The sequence below is a fragment of the Telmatherina bonti genome (genome assembly GCF_933228915.1).
Source record: "Telmatherina bonti genome assembly, chromosome: 13".
In the NCBI taxonomy this organism is placed as follows: Eukaryota; Metazoa; Chordata; class Actinopteri; order Atheriniformes; family Telmatherinidae; genus Telmatherina; species Telmatherina bonti.
In genome coordinates, this window is record NC_136611.1 from 33,965,275 (window position 1) to 33,985,035 (window position 19,761).

The following is a 19,761-nucleotide window of genomic DNA, read 5'->3' on the forward strand; positions in this document are numbered from 1 at the left end:
GTTAAAACTTTTTATAAATATTTGGGACTTCTTTTTAAAAAATGTAGGTGTTTGCATCAGCAGTTTTTTACTGCGATATTTAGTTTTTGCGCAATTCTAGGTGTAATGGAAACGCACCTACTGGGTCACTCAACAAGCCCGGAATGCAGAGTTTTAAGGTCAGAAAGTTACTTAATGCGTCTTTAAAGTTAGAGAAACTGGAAATGGAAATGTTTCTACTGGTTAAACTGTCCCGTTTAATGGGCCGTGTGATCCACTGCTGTGCTGCTTGTCATTACAGCAGCCATCCAAACATTGAGTCAGAAGTTGTCAAACAGCTGCTTGTAGTCTCTGAACCAGGTGCTTTCTGTAGATATTCAGGTGTTGTAACCTGGGGAAGACGCCTGGATAGTATCATGACTGTTTTTGTAAAGACTTTATGAAAAAAGTGCATCCCCTGGTCCAAAACTCACAACCATTACAGCCTGTGACCTTACATAAAGACAGACTTCATTATTCTTTAGATTACTTTCAGGATTTAACATTAAGTCGGGTTGGTGATTTATTAAAATTAGAAAAAAGAAGAATCCTGATCAGAATTATTACAACTCTGTGTAGCTACATTTGTTAAGAGTACATTCAGTCGACTCATTGCTTTCATACACGCACCCTGAATCTCCCAGAAACTCCAGGGAAGATAAATGTTTGCAACATTTTCTCCAGACTTTGCCACACAGCCCACTTGTATAATCTCATCCGCAGGTAAGATATTGAATGAAAATGTCAGTAAATATTCGTAAGCAGTTGTTTTGTGTGTGTATGTGTGTGTGCTGAGAGTTTCTACTTACCTGTATGCTGCTGGAAGCTCCCTATCTCTGCATACATATCAACACAAGAAGGAGCCACATTCACCGTTGACAGCACGTTGTAAAGAAAACGACTTCCACGCCGTCATTTGTATCACAGCTCCTCCTTTCCTTGGATTCTAATCCTGGAGAAAAGTCTCCTGTGTTGATGTGTGGAACAGGTTAATACCAGTCATGTGTGATGATGGGACAGGCTACCATCTGCACGTGTGATGAAAAACCTGCAGCAAACTGATCACACAGCAACATTAAGGGGCAAGTCTCGGTGTGTATTTGTATGAAGCAAATAAAATAAATTCACGTGTCATTAAAGACTTACTGAAATGTCATCAGCATTATTAAAAAAGAAACATTGAAGCAGTTTGATTTTATTTTTCAGATTATCAGTCGAGAGGAATGTTAAATGAAATGAAAGTTATTGCATCGCCCTGTTATCACCCTATTTAAAACAGAGTCCTGAATTGAAATCCTGACGTTTTTTATCAGGAATATTTAACTATCATCTACAGGCAGGAGGAGGAGGAGTCACAGGATGCAACATGCTGAGATCAAGTGTGTGGAGGTGTAAATCTGCTTGTCTATATGGTGGCCATGCACTTGAAAGAGAGGGTGAAAGATTTAGCAAATCAGCTGGAGTGAGGCCAGCTAACGGCCATTGTGCTTTCAGCTGAGAGAAGGAAGTCAGGCGTTTCACATGGGGTGGCCACTGAGGATATGTGGTTGTGTGTTCTCTGAATGTGGGCAGACAAATGGCTGGGTGAGGAGGGATACTGTCTTTTATTTGATCTGCCTCGTTTATTTATGTGAGGCTGCTGTCCTCAGTTTACAGTAAACACAGTTTCCTTTTTTATCCCCATTTTTAGGCTAAAAATACATTTCTGTGTTAGAAATGTAAAAGTTTGTCCGACTTGAAGTGTCACTCTGCTTTACTGTGAAGCTCATCAGCTGAAAAGCTCTTTACAGTCAAACTGCAGCTGAACTGTTTTTCAACACATCATTCAGTCATGATGTGTAAAGATTGTAGACCTTTGAAATGAATGAACCAAATATGGATAACCCTTCAGCTTATACTTAAATATTTAGCTTGTAGAGCTTATTTATGTGGGCATTAAATTTACTTCTGTATGAACCACTGTTCATTCAGACATCCACACCGCTTGATTGGGTCAACCAGTCACCCTGAATTAAGTCATGCAATGGATGTGAAGACTGCAAAGTTAGCATTCTCCAAAAGGCTGCAGCAGCCACATTTGGTGCTAAACTGCATAGAAATAAAAATTAACATACCATTTCTTTCTCATTTTTTGGTGTATAACTTGTCAGAAAAAAAGTGAAAACTTGCCAGGCAGTGAAACTGTATGAAGTAGAACACGAAACTTGGTATAATGCTGAAACTAATCTGGTCATTTCCACATAAATCTGGCTTTTAAGGGTTGTGTGAAAGTGTTAATTTAACATTTAGCATAAAACGACTCAAGTTAGGGCTGGGCAATATGAACAAAATCTCATTTCCCCAAATAGGTCATTTTATATCTCCATAACCGTATAAAACTGTGTGTGTAATATTGTGTCAGTTATCAGTTATGTATCAGATGTTGCTAAGCAACAGCAGCAGTGATCTCCTTCCATCTGGGGGAACTATGGCCGTATGACATTCCACAGGTAAATAACTGCTGTAGTGATTACATCTGGAGTTTATGAGCTTTCGCCTCCACATGACGCTGCTTTTGCTGGTTGACTCTATTCTTTATTCTGTATTCTTTATCCTGGTTCCTGCAGGTGATAAAATGAGTTAGTTGTGTCAGAGTCCATTGTTGGGACTATGAGCTAGTCTGTTGTCGGTTCCATGTCGGCCTTTTTTTTTTTTTTATTCAAACCGCATCCATTTCCCCTCTTTTATAAACAAGCTCATCAGTTTGGGTTGGCTGGTCATCTTTTAGTGAATTATCCTGCTCTGAAACACGTCTGCTGCCGTCTTCCGCATCTTGACATAAAATACTGGAGTAAACCAGCTTATTATGGCGTCATTTTTGGACGGTTTCTATTGTCCAAACTACATATATATATATCATCAAATCGCCCAGCCCTAACTCAAGTAGTCAAGTTTTTATGTACATCAGCAAGACACCAGTTTTCATTGGGACTGCTGTAGTCGGAGCATGAAAGGTCACTTTAATTTTATTTAAAAAGAACAAAAAACAACTCATTTACGGAACAAAATGTCTCATGTAGTGACTCTGACAGCAACAAGTCCTATATAAAAAGAAAACATACATTTTTATCAGACTGAAAGACAACTGGTGCTTCACTCTCTCCGCTATCTGGTTAAAAATAATAAACTAACCTAAATATCTCAGAAAGTTGTACATTTAAAGCACTGAGGTCCATCACGGCCTGCAGGATACCTGCAGTTTCATACCTCCCCTCTGCAGGGGGAAGTGTAGGGTCACAGGGTCACAGGGTCAGCAGTGGTAAAAGTTGCAAAAATTTGAAGACACTTTAAAAGCCATGTCCTCAATTACCCCCCATAAAAAAATCTAAAATGCTTGTAAAAATAGCTAGCAAGAAGTCGTACTGTTTTTAGAGACTCGTTCATTTTCTATACTGCTTACACCAGTCGAGGGTTGCAGGGAAGCTGGAGTCCATCGCAGCAATCAGTAGCCAACAGGCAGGTACACCCTGGACAGGTCGCCAGTCCATCACATGACCAGCACACAACCATTCATGCTCACATTTAGGGCTGCAACGATTACTCGGGTAACTCGGGTAACTTGAGTACAAAAATTGATCGAGGCAAATTATCTGCCTTGAGGTGTCGTTTAATTAATATCACGTGGTGATATATTTTAATTTATGCATCATCGCGGCATTCTCAGACCACTGCGCTGCTCGGAGGGATGACATCACTGTTTCAGTAAACATGTAAAATATTTAGACATTTATAAAATATATAAAAACAGAATCTGTGGCCCACGGTGTGTCTGTACAGTATGACTGTTTTACCTGGACTGATGACGGACATTTCCAACAGCAGCGGTTTGCTTTCTGTCTGAAGATTCTCGTTGCTTTGGTCTCTAATGGCAGAGAATGAAGAAGAGGGGAGGAAAAGACCGAAAAAGTCTCAAGTGTGGGACCATTTCACACTGAGAAGGGCAGAAAACGTAGTGCAGTGTGTGTGCTGTAAAGCGAATCCCACCCCCCCACATCACCGCTCCATGCAGAGATTCAGCTTTACGATTTATATCAACAATGGCAGCGGCTGTTAAAACGTACAGTGTTATAACCTGTGATATTAGTCAGTAGTGACGAGGCATGGCGAGGTGTCGGCTGCTAACGCACAGTAACCGTGTAGTAATCCATCCCTCATCTGTCTCTCCTGCACACACGCAGAGTCAAAGCGCATGTTTTAGGCAGCGTGTGACGCAGGCGGAGCCTCTGTTCCTTCAGCAAACTTTTATTCGGATTAAACACACACTCTTTTAACAGGCGTGTCGTCCACCAAGACATCGGCTAGTTCTTAGATACTTTGGACATGTTTACAAGTCAGTTCTTCTTTTTACGTGAATTCTTCTTTTCATCTTTTAAAAGGCAGAAATTCGCAATTGGTTGAGAATTTTTTTCTCCACACATTGAGCGCGTACACAAACACGTTGGGCCATTTTAAAATATGATACTTTTAAAACAGTTTCTGCAAGCAGCCTGCAGCTGTTTGTGGAGAGAACTGCAGCGTTGAGGATCATCATGACTTGTTTAGATGCATTTTCAGAAAGCCAGCGGCTGCTTCACGAGCCGCAAGTCAAGAGTCAGTGATCCGCATGCAACGAGGAACTCTGTCGTAGGGCGTCTCAGCCCCATGCCTGGGTTCACCACATAAATCGTATGCGTGCTCCAGGAGCTGCGAGCTGATCGCTCTGATTGGCTGACGCCCCACGTCAGATTTTCCATCTCATTTGTGGGGCGTTAAGCTTATGAAACTTTTTAAATTTTTGGCGTCACGCCGACGCTCAAAACGCTGAAAACGAGACGTGAGAAAGCTCGATGCCTCCTTGACGCGCCTCCATATAGACTTTACATGTAAACCTGACGCTCTTGACACTCAAAACACGTTTGGTCTGAACACACCGTAACACAGTTTACTGTTGGTGAACTTGCAGGGCCACATTTAGAAGACAATGATGTCTCTAAAGGGAAATGTTTGAGCTATTCTTCTTTGCTGCGATTCTATGCTGCTAAATAGTTTACAGATAAAATGTAAACTGAGCTGATTTAAGACATATTGTGTCTAAAATGACAAGTTGTGTAAAGCAGTGTTTCTTCATCCTGGTCCTCGGGGCCCACTGCCCCTCACATGCTACAGCTACTTTAACACACCTGACTGAAATCAATGACTCATTATCAGGTTTTCATCAAATTTGGCAAGCAGTTAAGTTAATCTGCATCAGGTGTACTGGAGTTGGTAGGAACTAAAACATGCTGGGCAGTGGACCCAAGGGACCACGGTTAAGAAACACTAGTGTAAAATATGCTGAGATCTCGCCGAATCTCGGAAAGTCATGTTGGGAGTAAGGTCATGTCAACAAGGAAGAGGACTTGTAAATAATAATTAAAAAAAAAAAAGTATAAAAAAACCATCTTCCAAGTTTTATAAATCAGCATTGGATAAATTAACTTTGAATCGATTTAAATTGATCAACCAACTTTTCTAAACCAAGGCCTAAAATAAATGGAATTATTTCTGACTTTTATGTCCATCAATGAAGGAAACTGTTGAAGACAGAGTAGCGACGGAATGCTAACCTCTTATTTTGGTGCCATTTTTCAGTTTAGATCCTGCAAATCTGAAAGCTCCGTCCAATACGAGTCAACTGGTGCGCCCCCTAGTGGAATCCTCCTGAAACAGGCATAGTACACAAGGTGTGCTTGAACAATTAAGACCTATTTATGCTCCGTTAGGTACGTAAATACATATTGATATATCTCCGCCCTCATACTTCCATGCTTCTTCTTTGTTGCCATGGTTTTTAATTTGTTTAATCCACAAATAGGCAGTACCGATGTCCGTTTCAGACACCAGTAATTCACTGCCATAAAGTTCTTTGAGACCACTCAACACACTCGACACACTCGCAGTCTTTCTTGAAAAGCTCCTGCCATCTCAACTGGTGTTTTCCTCGTTCTGTTCCTCTTCTTCTTCTCTGATTTCATTCCTTTAACTGGACGTATGTCAGCTCTACTGCTCAATCCGGCCCCATTGGTTTCTGACGGTATTGCTCCATTTGCTTCGTTAAGTGACTGATCCAGAAGGCCGCCCGAAAACGTGAGCCAATAATGCGGGAGATGGAAGAAAGTGTCATATGTGTGTTCGCCGTCTGTGTCAGCTGATATCAGAGGAAGTTCTTTATGTGAACATCTTCCAGGCCTTATTTAAACAGGTAAACTTTAGGACTAAAATATATATTTTAATATATAAAATAACACTCATTCAAGCAATTATTTAATCAGGAACAGAATGCATTATTCAGTAGCCTATGTTTTATATCTTTTAAAATTTACAACAGTCTCCCGTTTCCTTGGAAAGTCCGCTTTGTTTGGGAAAATGTGAATGCGCCAAACAAATTCTGATTTGGATCAAAGAAGCGGACTCGGTCCACCATCAACCTCAGTTCTTGGTCCGTTTCAAGTGGACCAAATACAGGAGGCGGACTACAAAGTCACAAAAAAGTCATTTCCTGCATTTGGCGTAGCGTTGCATTGTGGGTAAATACATAGCGATGGCGTTAAGGGTCCTCTGCCTCGTCTGGTGTTCATACTGCGTCCATTGTTGCAGTGGATTTCTGCAGTATACTTGCATAAGACCCAATAAAAACCCAAAACAGCCATAGTTTTGTGTCCATGTTTAACTCGCGGGTGGAGGAAAGTTTTCTTCTTCACGTGGGTTTTGTCCTCTCTTTTGCTAAATACTAGTGCAGCGCCACCTCTGGTGAGAATGGGGAAATATTATTGTAAAGGTTTGGCGCGTTTGACCAAAGTGCACCATGAACACGATGTCGTTCCGCGTGGTTACACTCCCCTACAACAGAGCCGAGTCCCCAATCAGAACGAGTCTAGCATACTACCCTGATGTGAACGCACCCTTAATGAGCTCTGGTTTATGTCGCACCGCAGTCCCCTGAAAAACTCTTTGGGATGTCTTAACATCAACAACAGAGGATGTGTCTAACTGGAAGGGCTTCCTCTCACATCTACTTAACCTCCTCGCTGTATAGAGTTAATCACCAAAATAGTTAAATTCTAATCCCAGGATGGGCTCACTGTGTGAAGCTCCATTGTCTGTGTACAGTACAGCTGCCCCTGCAGTCTTCTGCAGGCAGCAAACTTAAACCTCGCACTATTTAAATGGTAATCTGTCCCTGGGCTTTAGAAGACCTCTATTCACCATTCATTATCTGAGAGAGGCTTTATGCCATATGCACACCCCCCAGACCCCCACCCTTCTCCACCTTCCTCTAATTACCTTTAGTACATGAACCCTGCAGCCCGCTATGAAAACCCCGTCTCTCTGGGAGGCTTAGTTCTCCGCTCAGTCACATGCCTCTGGTGAGCTGCCCCTTTAAAACATACATACAAAAGCTTAATCCTGCTCATTTGAATATTAAAGATCGTGCTACTGTGGTCTGTTTATTGTCAAAACATTCTGCTGTCTAATCAGGGAGGGGTGACGAGGTCAGCCATTTACAGCAGTTACAGTATCAGGTATCCTGAAGCTGTGTCCCACCAGGTAAACAGCATCTGTCTGTCTGTGTGTGTTTGGGCTGCCCCTCTGTTTTAACCACACACAAACAGGTTCAACAGTCAAATTCTTTAACACAAGTCCACATGTCCAGTGAAGGCTTGTCATATGACAAAATATTTGAAGCCTGACAATCAATCGGATCACGCACAAGGAAAAATGCCAAAAATGTGCTGTTTCCTGCTGAAATGTGCCTTTGAGTTGAGCAACGGCATTTTTTATTTGTTTTATAGGTTAGGTTGACAATTTTCTAAAGTACTAGTCTAAATAATAAAGCTTAGTTTAATTGAACCTTATTTAGTGTAAAATATAGTTAGATTAGTTAAATGTTGACAGGGTCATGTGACTGCACAGATGCAGAAGTGTGTAATCCTAACGCAGTGTTTTTAAGACTTGCATTAAATATTTAAAGTTAGGAGCATTAAAAACCAGCCTCTAGCAGGCTTTGAAAGCCCACATGGAGTCTGGTTCCAAAAACCAGTTTTTCTACCTCCAGTACAGGCGGTCCAACCACAGAATCCCATAGGAGGGTAAAGTTCTCAGCGTCTCTGTGTTCTGCAGTTCACTGCTTTACTCAAGAGTCTTACATTAATCAGATGTGCAGGTTAATCCCTGAGCTCAGCAGGCAGCATTAACCTGGTGGCCAGCCATCTCAGACATGTTTGGTCTCCATTCACGTTGATGATGTGTCCATTGTGTGTTTTCTGCATCATCGTGGCCTTCGTTCGGCGGAAGATACTCAGCTTCTGCTTTCCCTTCAGTGTGTGATTAGTCATTCACTTATATTCATTTTCCATTCAAACATGAAAACATAAAAGTGCAGGAACAGGAACTTAAAACCATAATGGTACAAAGAGGATTTCATCTCAATGAACAAAGAAGGTGATGATGAAGCCGAGGAAGAATCGTTGGTGATTGGAGGGCAGATTGGTAAAGAGGAGTCCCTGATCACGAGTTATTTTTACAGCTCTGCATCGAAGCAAAAGTCTCCCAGAAAGGATCATCATGAAAACAGCAGGTTGTTTCCATGTAGAGGGGAAAAAAAAACCCAAACCATGAGAACAATGAGAGCGGCTGCGTGCGCCGACAACAACCGGAACTTTTAACCCGAAGGACTGGATGTGGCATGTTTGCAAATCCCTCTAAGACTGGGTGTGATGTTTGCAGGGTTTTTTAGGAGCCTGAGGTGATGTGCAAGATTTGTGAAGGCACATGGTCCTCAGAAGTGCTGAGAGACAAACTTTCCATCATGCATTTCATTTTCTTCTTTTTAATTCACCCGTTCATGAAGATTTCTGTCTTGTGTGTGGAAAAGTGTGGAAACATTGCAGCCTTCTTAAATGAATAAATACGCTTATTTAGCATTTTCAGGTCAGAGTTGTATGAGGTCCTAAGTGAGTGGATTCTTACAGTAGACGGTGGTAAACTTTTAAAAGTAGTGATGTGTCCTTGCATTAATGTTCGTAGCAACAAGAACAGGCCTGTTTTATGTAGATTATTTCCACTGCTGGCGTGTCACGGGACAGCCTTTCCCATCATGAGCTAAGGAAATGTCAGAGTCAACGTAGCTGATTAAATAAATGAACATTTTTCACCTCTGAGGTGCAACTGATGTCTGAAAGGGGCTATAGAAGATCAAGGTGCTTTCTAAGGAGGTTCTCAAGGGTGGGCAACTCTGATTCTCGAGGGCCGCAGTGTTCAGAGTTTCCCTGCTGCAACACACCTGACTCAGATCAATGGCTAATTAGCAGCCTGGTGCGGAGCTTGAGTCTGCTACCTGTCTGATGTGTCAGGTGTGTTGCAGCAGGGAAACTCAACACTTACAGGACTGCAACCTGCTCGGAGTTGCTCACCCGTGTTCTAGAGACATCTCCGTCAGGTTTCCAAAAAAATATCAAACACAAACACTGCATCATAGCAAGCAGAAGGCTGGCCTCGCTGCTGCTGGGTTGGGACGCACAAATCTGCTTTGCAAAGCGGAGTTACATGGATACAAGGCACCTCTTGAAACTTAATGATTTTTCACTACAAAACAAAGGAACACACAGTTGTTGCTGATGAAGCCTGCAGGACGACACAGTGACCAATCAGCCTGCAGCTTAACAAGTGTTGGGACAACACACCGGACACTGGATATTTTTGGGAGTAAATCAGATTTATTTGCAGAAAATGGAAGGAATACGACTCCACCAGAAGCCAGCCGCGAACCTTCACACTGCTGGGTGTCTGATCAGGGACTTCAGCTGCTTGTTTCGTACCGTTAACACACAGCTCACGCCAGCAGAGCGCAGAGGCTCTCTTCCCATCAGGACGGACACACCTGGGAAGGAAACTTTGCAGATTATTCTACCTGAAGCGATTTCTGCACTATTTCTGCACAGCGATGTCACAGCATCACATTGTGTTGTAAGAGTGAGCAGAGGTGGTCAGAGTCTTCCTATGGAGTGTGTGTGGGCACGTGTGATGAAGCTTAATGTCTCTGACAGGAAAGAATATGCGCTCAAACTTAATTCTCTGCTCCTCACAGAGTTTGATTATGTGTATTATGAGGCCTGGAGGTAGATGGGGGATTAAGAGAAGATTTTCAACAGCTTTCTCATATTGCTGTCCTCACAGTTCTGGAGCACCGTTGTGATTAGCAAAGTAGCTTTCTGGTATTATCCATCTCTTTGATCCCCTTCCACCCCTCCAACCTGCACTACTTTCTCTTGCACATTCCTGCATCTTTTTGAATCGCTTTGACTCGAGTCAGTTTTCTGTCTTGATCCCTCTCTCTGTCCTGCTCTTTTATAGACAACAAAACTGCCACATAAAAAACTGCTTTCACCTCATCTGCTGCTTGTTCAGGAGATGCTGCTCCAGACGGCTTCCCTGTTTGGAGCATGCTCTTCCTGCTGCGCAAAGCCCCTGAATGCCCCCTACAAAGTAGTACCCTGATGTGTTTCTTGGTCCTGACTGACCAGCTTAACTCTTATCAGGAAAAAAAAAGTGGTAAAGTAAACGATTGAGAGGATACCCGTTCAGCTGTTCAATATCTATACAAACACTGGCAAGGATTTCAGTATCATACATACTTGGTGTAAGTATGTGGGTGTGTATAGTCGGATGTCTACTTAGCCTCTTCATGTGACACCGCCGTTGTTAAGGGGGGAGAAAGGAGAGACAGTAAACAAATCTGTCGTGTCGTTTCAGCTCATCAGAGCTGCTGAATAAAACATTCCCAAGACATCTCCACTCTCCGTCCTACTGCCTGCTGCTCTTCAACTTTCACTTTCTCACTTTCAGTCAGAGTCACAGCTTAAGAATCCCCTGGATTAACCGGAGAACGGTGCTTTCTTAAGCCCCAACTACCCACATGATCCCAATTAAGAACTTGTGCCATCAGCAAGGTTCTTGCGCCCACTATTTCTATTATTTAGTCATTTATGCTAGGGATAAATGGCTGCCAGGAACTGGTAGGTGGAAATGCTTCTAAATCTAAATTCTTCATTTTCTACTCCTCTTTTGTCTCGTGTGCAGATGATGCAGCTGACCAGCGTACTTGCCTTATCTGTGGAGATCGCGCCACTGGCCTGCACTATGGCATCATCTCCTGCGAGGGCTGCAAGGGCTTCTTCAAGCGCAGTATCTGCAACAAGCGTGTGTATCGCTGCAGCCGCGACAAGAACTGCGAGATGTCGCGCAAACAGCGCAACCGCTGCCAGTACTGCCGCCTGCTCAAGTGTCTGCAGATGGGGATGAACCGCAAAGGTAAAGCAGGAGTTTACATCATCAGCTTCTACTTCCAGCTGATGAGGAGGTAGAAGTGTCAGCTCCGCTGTCATCATCTGAACTTAAAACAATAACAGTCTCATAATTTACCTGATAAGTGTATGTATGTTTATTCCAAGCGCACGTCCTCACACGTCTGTTCTGGCCTCTGTGTGCACTCACAGTTTCCCTCACCATGTCATACTGACACAAATGTCACATCTCTGCTCGTCTGGAAGAAGCCACAACCATGTGTGGGCCCAGATGTTTCCATAAGCACACTGAGCATGCATGCACTTGGATTAGTCTCCATCCAGAAGACGAGAAAAGCAAAACGAAGAGGTGTCGGAGAACAAACTGCACGTCTGCAAAGGCTCATTTGATTTGTGCCTTCATCCCAGTGAGAGCTGGCTGATGTGCATGGACCTCTTCACCTGCTCAAGCTGCTAACGAGGCTTTCTGCACGTTGGAAATTACTGGTTTTGGATTTTATTAATTTGCATAAAAGTCTTCTAAAAAGTTGTCCAGTCCACATTGAAAGAGCCGTTTTCCAACGTCAATTTGCTTTTAATGACTTAAAGTCTTAAATGCATCAACCCTTCTGAAAATATCCTCACATCCATCTGGAATGACGGGTGATGTTAAATATATGTTCGCTTGCTGGAGCAGTCAGAGAACATGCCTGGGAACATGCTGCCCTCTGGTGGAGACAACTGAGTACATGCAAGCCTGACAGCCTCATTTTGTAGGATTCATTCTCAAAATACTTGTAAGCTCACCTCATCCTGAGGGGTGGTATTTGCACTCAGTATTTAAAAGTGGTGAGAGGGATTGTAGGAAAAAGAAAAATGAGATTTTCTCTCAACAGAAACAAAACACGAAAATAAGCCAGAGAGAGAAATCACCTCGTTTCAGCCACTAGGTAGAGCTGTGATGCTTTCTATGGAATATAGAAAACATTTCTCTTCTGTTTTTGTCATACAGCAATCAGGGAGGATGGCATGCCAGGAGGGAGGAACAAAAGCATCGGGCCTGTGCAGGTAACTCGGCTGAAATGTTGTTTTTATGGCCTGTTCTGACCTTCCAGCTCTCAGAATGCACATATCACTCTGCCACAGTCTCACAGATAACTTACATAAAGTGATCGAAGCTGAACAATGAGCCATTCACTTAGATAACATTGAGTCTGAGTGCTGCTTTGCTGCATATTTGGGCGTGGGGATACTTGTAATGGATTGAGAATGAGCCCTGACCTTGTTATATCACGTTCATTCATTATGAACGATGACAAGAGAGCAAGTGGTCAGGAAAATGTGTGACAGGAGGATAAGTACTACAGATGCTATTCAAGAGAGGGATGTGGTCAATTCTTTCCTGCTCAATTCAGCAAATCAAAACACAGAAGCGTCTGCTTCTGTTAAGAGGCACCCCCCCCTGAGTTGGTAGAAATGGAAGTGATTGCCCCCAGACACAGACACAAGACACCACATTTTTTGGATTGTAAAGCCTTTCAGAATGGGTTTTGTCTGTGTTTCTGCCTGCTCTCACCTGCAAGGATTCTATTATTTTAAGCGTGTGCGACACTCAAATGCTATCCCTTTCAAACACACACACACACAAACAAATGCCTCCTGCCTTCCTTTCCCTCGATCCCTGTTTCATTGTGGGATTTCGTCCTTGCTACTCAACATTTAGTGAATGTGGTGGGGTGCCAGTTGATGTTAATCAACCAAACCGAGGCACACAGATTTTGTTGTATGAGAATGTGCTGTGAGTGTGTGTGTGTGTGTGTTTTAGATCACAGAGGAAGAGATAGAGCGGATCATGTCGGGGCAGGAGTTCAAGGAAGACGTCCCAGAGCACACCTGGGCCAACAATGGTGACAGCGACCACAGCTCCCCTAGCAACGGGGCTTCAGAGGGCAACCAGCCATCGCCGGCCTCCACTCTGTCATCCAAGTGAGTTGTTCGTCTCGAAATACTCAACTGCTCAGTGCCAGCACTTGCCCCATCACTGAGATAATGAGCCGGCCCTGACAGTCTTAACGCTCCGTTCCCATCTCGCCCAGACTTTAGTTAAGGTATTCAGCAGGGAAAGAATGCCTGAATATGCAGCTCCTCAGGCTTAGTGATGATAGCTAACAAAAAGAACTCATTGCACTATCTGCTGTTCCTGCTGTGGAGTCAAGCACATTGTCTATCTGTGCTCATCAAGGACAAATATTGTCTAGGAACTTGCATGACGGCATTTATTTTAGTCTCATTTTGTGTAAACATTAGGTTTATCTCAGCAGGCTCATTGCCTGATAGCTGCCCAGGAAAATAGTTGTTTTATCAAACTGAATCTTTGCAGAAATGAACAGCAAGCACAGAAAACCTGTAAGCGTGCGTCGTTTTGTCTGTGCAGAGATTTTTTTGTAATGGGAGAAGAGACAGTTGCTCCCCCATCCTTCAGATGAAGGTTAGGAAGTGGAACGTTGACTCCATACATATGAAGAAGCAGCAACGATGCTCCAACCTGTGTAACCTCTGGTCTGTTTATGCTTCCAGTCGCTCAGTAGAGATGAATGGCTACACGGCAGCCCTCAGGGACCAGTACATCAACACATCCATGTCCACACACTACCAGCTCCTGCCCCACCTGTTCAGCTACACCACTCCGTCGAGCCTGCTAACCCCCCAGGCGCGCAGCCTTTTCCCACAGTCCCACCCTCTGGTGCTGCAGCTCCTGGCTGCTGAGGACCTGGCCCCCCTGACCACTCCCATGCTCATAGAAGACGGGTAAGTAGTTGCACACAGAACATAATGGACTCACAGTACCAGTCAAAAGTTTGGACACAGCTGGCCACTAGCAGCAGATGGCATGGTGTCCAAACTTTATGTTAGCTTAGTAATCTGTAGAAAACTTCTTCCAGATGATGGAGCTTAGAATTCCACCATTATTGGTGTTTTATCCCGTGCAGTAGAAATGTAAGAAATCAGCTGAGTCAGCAGCCTGATCTACAGGACGTCAGAAGGCATTCTTTATGAACAGGAACAAAGCAGAGTGGAGCATGGGAACAACAAGGGCACACCTGGAACATTTGTTACTGGGTTTCTGCAGAAAAGATGCAACATAAACTTTCATATCAAAGTGTTTGTTGGTGCAAACCTTTATTTAAAAGGTTAAATAAAAAGAAAATGATTTTCAGGATCTTAACTGATTAACTTTGTTCTGCTGAGAAAATAAACACTAATTAAGATTTTGACACCACAAGCAAGCACAGGTGCAGTACCTGGTGAGAAAGTCAAAGAAAAACAAAGATAGATAGATTACACGAGTAAGAGATCTCTGGAAGATTATTTGGTGACAGATTAAACGGGGATGTCCAATTTCTGTCCCGGAGCATGACTTCTAGATGTTTCTTAGACTTTTCAAGTAAGGATTAATCATTTTTCTGTATACAAAAAAAAAAAAATGCAGGATTGTTAAAAGAAATGTGGCCTTTCAAAATGTGTTATGGAATTACCTGGTTTGATGAGTTACCTTGCTAGTAGTATATTTATCAGGGGTTATTAGGGTTTCTCACGGAGTGAGAAACAAACCCTGTGGAATAAAAGATGCAGGAAAATCCTGATCATTGTTTAATAATCAAATCGTAGCATTTTAAATCAAAATCTAATCGAATTCTGAGGTACAGAAGATGAGGCTTTTGGAACATTTCACTAAAAATAAATCTGCATACATTAAAACATTTTGGCAAATGTCAAGTTAAAAACATTAATGTAAAATAAAAACCCAGTGGTCCAAGAGTAGAACCTTGAGGGACCCCAGTGGAAAAGAACAATTACATTCAAAAATACCTTATTTAAAATAATCCAGAAGAGTTCATTTTAAATCAAAGAATTTTAATTATTCAATTTTTATTGAAACGAAACGAGTAGCACTAAACTGGCAGAGTTTTACTCTTATTCACTGTGCATTGAGCGTGCATTGAGAATAGTTTGTTGGTTTAGTGCTGTACAAATAAAATGGAATTAGAAGGATTCAGGAATGCTGAGTGTGCGAAGGCCAGAAGCCTCAGTTGGACGGTCGAGACCTTCGAGCTCTCAGGCAGCGCTGCCACATTTATGCCCATCACATTCTCTCAGCAAAACCTTGGAAAATCAGTTTTCTGCCACTGAATTCAAAAACTAAAAGGGCATTACACGAACACAAGCTCGTCTGAGATGGTCAGTTTTATGTGTCTGTGTATCAGTGGTGCAGAGGTGTACATTAGTATTTTCTACCATTAAATGTCTCCAAACTCAGATATAAAACTGAATCAAAGGTGAAAACTAAGAAACTCATTTTCTTTTGACTTGTGCTTCTTAAATAAAGACAATTTCAGCGTTAAGTCTTAAAGCTGCATCTGTGTTGGGTGTGGATTGCAGGTACAAGGTAACCCAGGTGGAGCTGTTTGCTCTGCTGTGTCGCCTGGCAGACGAGCTGCTGTTCCGCCAGATCTCCTGGATCAAGAAGTTGCCTTTCTTCTGCGAGCTCTCCATAGAAGACTACACCTGCCTGCTCAGCTCCACCTGGCAGGAGCTCATCCTGCTCTCTTGCCTCACCATCTACAGTGCCCAGATCTTCGGAGATCTGGCCGACGTCACCGCCAAGTACACACCGTCTGATGATGAGCTTCAGGGGTGAGTACTGAGTATCGTTGGTTAGTCTACTCACCTAGTTAGTTAACACAAGTCTGTCCCAATACCTGACTTCTATTTTAAGACTGAAATAAACCCACCTTTAATTTCAACTACACCTCCAAATGGATAATAGTCATTTAAAAGAAATCTGATGAACACACATTTCATTCCCATGTAAACTACATGTCAGATGCTGAAATTTAAGACATTTTACCGTTGCATGAAAAAATGAACTCACTAAAATAAAGTAAACCAAAATGAAGATGCAGCAGATCAATATTACATTGACTGTAAGTCTGTATTAAAATTTTAATTAATTAATGACACATTTAGGTAATTATTTCGTGGTATATTTAACTATTTACCACTGGCAATCTTACCCCTCCATACATGTGTGGGTTCCGCACTTACCCAGTAAATATGTTGCTGGTCTCCACTTATCCATAAACACGTTTGGTTTGGTTTAGAAAAAAAAGACATAAATTGAAATCAAACATATGACAAAATGTTCAGAAGGAGTGTGCAGAAGCAGAAGCTTATATATAATCCCATTCCAGTGATAAATCAATACAACAACAACAGCATCCCAGTATATTAATGATACCTGTATAATTACAATATTATCCTTAATATGTCATCATCTATAAGATTACATTAATCAATTACAGTAATGGAGTAATGCAGTAATAATACCAATAATACTCGTCACAATAGCAACACTTATATCAACAATAATAATAGAATGACTCAGTTTATGTCATACGTCTTCATTCTATCCTATTTCTGTACCGCTCTGTTGTCATGTCCTTGTATCTTGTATATACGTTCTGTTGGAGTGTTGGAGAACAGGTTACCTCTTCTTGCCTTCTTCTTCTGCTGATCAGGCTTTAAGCACATAACTAAGTCATTTAATGGTGGAAGTGTGTGTAGGAGATGCTCTCAGACCCAACAGACCTGCTGTTGGATTCAGTTAACACTTCTTTAATAGCTTCAAACACATTGTTCTTTTTTATTTGGGCATCAGCAGGAGATGTGTGTCTGGTTTGCCAGTGGGTGGACTGCAGTTTTCCAGCATTTATTTCAAAGTTTCAAAGTTTATTTGTACAGCACCTTTCATACAAGAAGCAGTTCACAGTGCTTTACGCATATTAAAACAACAGTAAAACAAATAGACTCATCATCATTCAAACACACACACTGACACACCCCGAACTCATGTTGCCTGATAAAGCTTCTAAAATAGTCTTCTGTCTCTTTAACCGACAATAATAATAATAATAATAATTATAATTATAATTATAATAGTAAAAGAATAAACATAAAAGAGATAACATCTGGCTTGGCAAACTGTGAGGAAACGATATCCTGGGGACCGTGGGGGGCCAGCCCTCCCATAACCATAGGGTGCATCACCACTGGAACGCCCACGACTCAGGGTTGGCCCCGATCCGTTCCCCAGCCAAATGGCTCTAATACAGGGGGCCAACCTGTTAGAGGCCATCCCCATGGCAACGACCCGGCAAACTGAATAGGCAAGGCCCCCAGCGTGGTGGACCCCCATGAGGAAATTTGAGGATGCTGTATCAAATTTAGCCACAGTTTAGGGAGGAAGGAAGAACTTCATGATTACCTTCCTGTGATGTAAAAATCCATCCCTGGAACAACTTAGCTCAAAGGATGTAACGCAGGCAGCAAATGGTTGGAAAAGTAATGAGAAGAAATTCAACGGGCCACTGGAGGAGCATTTGGCAACCAGTTAGCTACTGGTCAGCCATGTGACATGGGGCATTTCAGAGAGGCAGAGTCTCTCAGATGGAAAGATGGGAGAAAACGTGGCTTCATGACATTTAGACCTCATTTCATTCTGTTTTTATTTACATTTCACACAGATTCCCAACTGTTTTGGTTTGGTTTATAGTTCAAGCTTCAAACTGTAGTGTCCACTGTGTGCTTGTTACATGAATACACACTTTGTGTTTTATGTTAACGGGTTACAAATAAGCCAGATGTTGCCTCCTGCTGATTGGGTTCTAAGTAACGTAGTTGACTGGTTTTAATGTTCTGGCTGAATGGGGCATGTGTTGATGAGATCTCACCCACACTGACTAACACCGCCTCCTACTTGTAGAGCTTTTCTCACCATTAGCACACCTATGATATGAACTGTCAGACGTGGGCTGCTGGAGCTTCACCAGTTCAATATTTCACTAAAAGCGAAGGCAGATATCAGGAGTTTAATGGTCCGCATTGCAACAACAGTCCTCTACAAAGGCAAGACGTTCCAACCTGAGAGCCCAGTATCTCCTTAAGGGTTGGATATTTTACTCCATCACGGCAAGGACATTATTTTTCTTGGCTGAATGCCCGTGAATTAGTCCGTGAACAGGAGGACTCTTCAGGACAGAGCTGTGGCTAGCACCGTCTGGCATGTGAAATATACAACGGCCAGTAGAAAAGGATGTGTGTGTGTGTGTGTGTGTGTGTGTGTGTGTGTGTGTGTGTGTGTGTGTGTGTGTGTGTGTGTGTGTGTGTGTGTGTGGAGAGGGAGAATTTGTTCTTGTTTAAATCAGATTCGAGTCATCTGACCTCATGACACACATTCCCCTAATATACGGTGGTGCTTTGCCACTCCACACAAGTTCCCGTGAGTTCGGCCTGTTAGGAGCTGAGCTTTGATTTAAAGCGCAGGTGCTAAAGTTTGTTGGAGATTAGAAGTGTGAGAGCCAGAGAGAGGGAAGGTTTGATGAGGCAAATTAAACTTTATAAATCTGTCTAACTCCTTCAAGAAGCTGTAGGATCAGCACAATGTTGTGAAGCTCTTTAAGTATATCTGACATCTTCCCTCCCACATTTTTTTGCCCTGTTCATTGAAGCGTGGAAGCTGTAGATAAAGGCCCTGAGAGGATTTTACATTTTTCTGACGCTGTCTTCCATCCTGCTGCGGATTTTAAAGTGGACAGTGAAACTATTCGACTTTATCTCCCGTTTGGTTTTAGAGTTATAGTTTTAAAATGGTACTAAATCCTCCGTCTTTATCGTCATTTATCGTCTGAAATGTTCAAAGTGTGTTTGTTTTGTCCACCAGCTTCAGCGAGGATGGGATGGAAGTGATGGAGAGGTTGATATATCTGTTTCGCAAGTTCCACCAGTTAAAGATCAGCAATGAGGAGTACGCCTGCATGAAAGCCATCAACTTCCTCAACCAGGGTAATGACTCCAGCTCTGTTGCTCCTGCACCACAACGCCTCCTCACCCTTTATGCCTCCTCACCCTTTATGCCTCCTCACCCTTTATGTCTCCTCACCCTTTATGTCTCCTCACCCTTTATGTCTCTGGCATGACCGAGATGTTCCTGTTCTCCTGCAGATATTAGAGGATTGTCCAACATCTCTCAGCTTGAACAGCTGAACAAGCGCTACTGGTACGTGTGTCAGGACTACACTGAGTATAAATACCCCCACCAGCCCAAACGCTTCCCTGAGATCATGATGTGTCTGCCAGAGATCCGCTGCATCGCAGGTAAGGCCTTCATAGAGTCCTACTTATCCCGGCTCTTTGACTCTTGCAGCTGCGCAGTTTGATTTTTTTTCAATGTGTTTCAGTCCTTAAATACACTGAGATATATATATATATATATATGTATGTATGTATGTATGTATATATATATATATATATGTATGTATGTATGTATATATATATATATATATAT

The 19,761-nt window shown here is 42.5% G+C and overlaps 1 protein-coding gene across 1 annotated transcript in view; it reads left to right on the plus strand.

Annotated features, from left to right (window-relative positions):
* The window catches only part of nr6a1a (nuclear receptor subfamily 6, group A, member 1a), a gene marked incomplete at both ends in the record, with an annotated part of 125,451 nt that overhangs the window by 104,419 nt on the left and 1,271 nt on the right, over positions 1 to 19,761 (plus strand). The window contains 7 exons of the mRNA XM_079250968.1: positions 11,155 to 11,385; positions 12,370 to 12,425; positions 13,183 to 13,343; positions 13,935 to 14,165; positions 15,798 to 16,052; positions 19,138 to 19,259; positions 19,419 to 19,571. Coding sequence (XP_079107094.1) covers positions 11,155 to 11,385; positions 12,370 to 12,425; positions 13,183 to 13,343; positions 13,935 to 14,165; positions 15,798 to 16,052; positions 19,138 to 19,259; positions 19,419 to 19,571 — 1,209 coding nt within the window. The remainder of the gene's footprint in view (positions 1 to 11,154; positions 11,386 to 12,369; positions 12,426 to 13,182; positions 13,344 to 13,934; positions 14,166 to 15,797; positions 16,053 to 19,137; positions 19,260 to 19,418; positions 19,572 to 19,761) is intronic.